Source organism: Cryptomeria japonica, chromosome 2, assembly GCF_030272615.1.
Source record: "Cryptomeria japonica chromosome 2, Sugi_1.0, whole genome shotgun sequence".
NCBI lineage: Eukaryota > Viridiplantae > Streptophyta > Pinopsida > Cupressales > Cupressaceae > Cryptomeria > Cryptomeria japonica.
In genome coordinates, this window is record NC_081406.1 from 597,038,724 (window position 1) to 597,043,197 (window position 4,474).

Sequence of the window (4,474 nt, forward strand, 5' to 3'; positions counted from 1 at the left end):
ATACATAAACTTGAGACTCTCAAATATATTGATCAACATCTCTTAGCTCTCTTGTGTTAATGTATTTTAATCGTTTTAGATGAAACTATCAATAAGAATTTTTATATTTATTATTTAAGTTCATCTCCATCTCCATCTTCTTCTCCATCTCTCTCTCTCTCTCTCTCTCTCTCTCTCTCTCTCTCTCTCTCTCTCTCTCTCTCTCTCCCCCTGTCTTTCCATCTCTCCCCATCACTCCCTCTTTCTATATCCCTCTACTTCTTTATCTATTATTTCTCTCCCTTCTTCTCTATCTAGTTATATATGTATCTCCCTCTCCATCTCCATCTCCATATCTCTTTGACTCTCTCTCTCTCTCTCTCTCTCTCTCTCTCTCTCTCTCTCTCTCTCTCCCCCTGTCTTTCCATCTCTCCCCATCACTCCCTCTTTCTATATCCCTCTACTTCTTTATCTATTATTTCTCTCCCTTCTTCTCTATCTAGTTATATATGTATCTCCCTCTCCATCTCGATCTCCATATCTCTTTGACTCACTGACACACACACTCCCTATTTCTCCCTCACATCTTTATCTCTATATTTCTCTCTCTCTCATACACAAAACCCTATTCCTTCTTCTCTATCTCGATATCTATTTGTCTCTCCCCTATCTCATTTTCTCTTTATTACTTATCTTTATCAGTTCCTTTATCTCTCACTATTGCCCCTCTATCTGTATTTTCTCATCTCTGCTTCTCTCTCTCTCTATATCTCATTATCTCTATATCTCTCTCTTATTCACTCCATCTCTCCCTTCACGTCTCCTGCTCTCTCTTTATATACATATCCCTCTCTCTACCTTTCTCTATATATTACTTCCTATATCTTTATCTTTCTATCTCTCCATCTCCTCTCTCTTATTTTCTCACTCTTTCTATCTCTATTTCTCCCTCTCCATTGTCCTCTCTCCTTCCATATCCCCCTCTATATATATATGTATCTCTCTCACACCCTCTATCTTTCCCAAGTTATATCTATCTCTCCTTTCTATTCTTATCTCACCCTCTTTCTATCCAAAATCTCTCTCCCCCCTCTCTCCCAGTTACTAATCCTACCTCTCTCCATTCTCTCTATCTCTCAGTATCACTCCCTATCCCCACATCTATTTCTTTATCTCTCCCTCCACCTCCCTCAATTTGTCTCTTTTCTCTCCCTCTCTCCATATCTATTTTTCCATCTCTATTCTTCTTTATTTATCCATTTCTCTTTCTTTATCGAACTCTCCCCCTTGTCTCTATATTTCCTTATATATATATATATATATATATATATATATATATATCTGTCACTCTATCTCACCATGTATATCTCCATCTCCCCCTCTCACTCTATACCTCTTTATCTTTTCCTCTCTCTCTCTCTCTCTCTCTCTCTCTCTCTCTCTCTCTCTCTCTCTCTCTCTCCTTAAATGTATATAGTTATATCTATTTTCATCTATTTCTATCTCTCCATATTTCTTCCTCCATCTCTCTCTACGTCTCTATATATATCTATCTCTAGTCTATCTACATCTTTTTATCTCTCCCTCTCCTTTATCTCTATATCTATCCCAAATATCTACCTGCTTACCCCTCTTTTCTCTCACACTCCCCCCTCGCTCCTTATTGCAAACATAACATGAGCCTATTTGTGATGGAGTTTGATTATCTTCCGAATTCAAAGATTGTTTTCAGTCATGTTTTGATCCCCATAAGCGGATTCATAGTTGATTCAAATTAAGCTCACTTCTTCAATGATATCTTCGTTTCACAAAAAAACATCATTTTTAAAATGGTCTACCAATTGACCTCATGTATAGCACAAATGTATGCAAAAATTAGACCATTTTTTTTCGTAATTGACCTTCCACATCTATTCGGTATACCTGTTGCAAACCAAAATACGATACGATTGCTAGTGTAGAATTCAATTCCAAAGGCAGCTGAAATACTTTATTGCACGTTACGCTTACTGGAACGCGAAGATAAAATTAGCAAATCGCATCTTTTCTTGGGCCGATCACTGGCTGGCTTTCCTCATGTGCTGAATCTCAATACTTATCGCCAAAAAATCTCTCCACACGGAAACAAAACAAATAAATTATTCGAAAGACATATTTCCTGGCGATCTCGATCATACACGTCAATTAATTAAAGTTATATTCATTTATTTTCCAATTTTTAATCAATAAATAGATATGGTCAAATGTCTGCAAATGTTCGTAATGAAGGGGAAATCATGCGCCAGTCAAAAACGTTCTTAAGAAGACGAGTTCCAAGATTGTTGGAGCAGCAATGCGATGTGCATGGCGGCGGCACAAAACTTTCCGAGTATTTCTTTTACAACTTTACAGAAAGCCCAAATCTCCTGTGTTCAAATTCCTCAAGTAATGGAATATTCGCTGATTCTGACGGCTGTACAGTGTACAGTGTACAACCCACATCGTGGGGCGGCGATATTCTCTAAATCTCCTACACGTGTCATTCAGATCAAAGTGAAACAACCAGCCCGTTACAACCCTTCTCTATAAGACACAAAAAATTATCTCCAAATACCATCGAAGGTAATCTCTGCATCTCAATTGCAGTTTTTGCCATTGATCGCGAACTTATAATTCAAAACCAAAAATTTTCCAGGTATCAGAAAAAAATGGGTTTTCTCAAGGAAGCTGCGACGATGCTTTTAATGGTGTCTACATTAATGGCGGCTCTGGTCTCAGCGGGAAATGGTCGTGAGAGTCGTTTTCTGTTAACTGCCGCGAATTCGAAAGCACTGGACTGCTCTTACAATCCTTACGTTTGTCTCAACAAGAGCCTTAAGCCTGCGGGTCCCTATTGTTGTGCCAAGAAATGTGTCAACGTACTGACTGACGTGAATAATTGCGGTAAATGCAAGAATAAATGCAAATACCCTTCTGTTTGCTGTAACGGGAAATGCACAGACATCGGCAGTGATCGATATAATTGTGGTAAGTGTGGTGTCACCTGCAAGAAGGGCTCTTACTGTGCCTACAGCATGTGTTCTTATGCTTAACTATTTTTCTCAGTTTTACTGCTTACATAAATAAGCGAACGAATTCATCATCTACTACTGTAATAAGGCCAATTCTCTCTACATAATGTGAGTAAATTGAATGACGATTATACCAGTTAAATAATACAGTTTATGACCGTTTAAGAATGGTTTTATTTTTATTTAATAAATTTGAACAAAATAATGTATGGTCGCGACTCTTTAATGAGATTTCATTGCATTTATATGAGGAATGATTGGGAAAGTGATTGTAGACCATTTTTAATCTATCTTGTTTACTGCAATTAGAAAAAGCAGAGATGGCAGATCAAATGTGGAGGAAATGGGTAAGAGGATTTGTTGTAGCTATAGCTATGGATTCAACTAAACAAACTCGGGCTAAATTAGAAGCATCTCCAAAACCTTCACCAAACAGTAATGGCGGTCCTTTACTTGCAATTCTAAACGAGAAAGTAAATTGTAATCTCCACTGGATGCATCGCCCAAAAAGCGTGGATGTGCGATCTGTAATTCAAAAGCAAAGAGAAACAGAAAGAGAAAGTGAGTACCAAAATAAGTATAAGGATTATAGCAGTTTTCGTCCACCATCGAAAGCCAAATTTAGGCAGAAGGGTCGTTTCTCCGTCACAGGAAAACTTATTTTGAAAACGATGTGCGCTTTCTGTTTCACCAGCTTAGTTTATTTGCAGAGATAATTATGTAAAATAGTTTAATTATTATAGGTTTATGTTATTTTATTAAAAAAATGATACTTAAATTCAGTATTATTTGAACAAGTTTCGATTGCCTTCATACACATATTATGTAATACCAAATAAATTTTCATTTAATTGAGGATTCAAAAACATTCAAATTGCAAAGTGGACTAAAATCACTTAAATCTACCTCTTATGTTATTAAATTTTAAGATGAAAGAAAAGCACACACCTTATTGATAAAATCTACAAAATTACATTAATAAGATTGAGAAAAAAATTCACACAATTGATGGGCATCTTTGAACTTGAGACAAGTATAAAATAGATCTACTATTGTGCCCTTTGATCCACCTGCAACCAAACTCAATGCTACAAATATGCTCAATTGAGAGATAACAACATTCTTGTTTGCACTTATTTGTAGTGCTTCCTTTGGAAACTCAAGTGGGAAATGTTTTTGCCTTGAATTGAAGACTTGATATGCATTGTTCCTCAATCCAATGTAACTACAATACTCTTACAAAATAGAATTGTGCATTCACAATTTGACCCAACTTCAATTGTAAGCATTAAAATTAAAACATGAGAAATATATTAAACAATTTGAAAGCAAAAAAAGAAAATCAAATTAAAATCTTAATTTAAGATGTAAACTTCAAAATTGATGCACTTTGAATATATTGATGATTGATTTTAGTAGACTAGATTTACTTAAATGTAATTGTA

The 4,474-nt window shown here is 35.9% G+C and overlaps 1 protein-coding gene across 1 annotated transcript; it reads left to right on the forward strand.

The window, feature by feature from the left end:
• Nucleotides 1-2,664: 2,664 nt before the first annotated feature.
• LOC131051950 (stigma-specific STIG1-like protein 3) lies at nucleotides 2,665-3,091 on the forward strand. The gene has a single exon (XM_057986553.2). It carries the CDS (start codon nucleotides 2,667-2,669, stop codon nucleotides 3,048-3,050), a length of 384 nt encoding a protein of 127 aa, XP_057842536.2. The 5' UTR covers nucleotides 2,665-2,666; the 3' UTR covers nucleotides 3,051-3,091.
• Nucleotides 3,092-4,474: the final 1,383 nt, after the last annotated feature.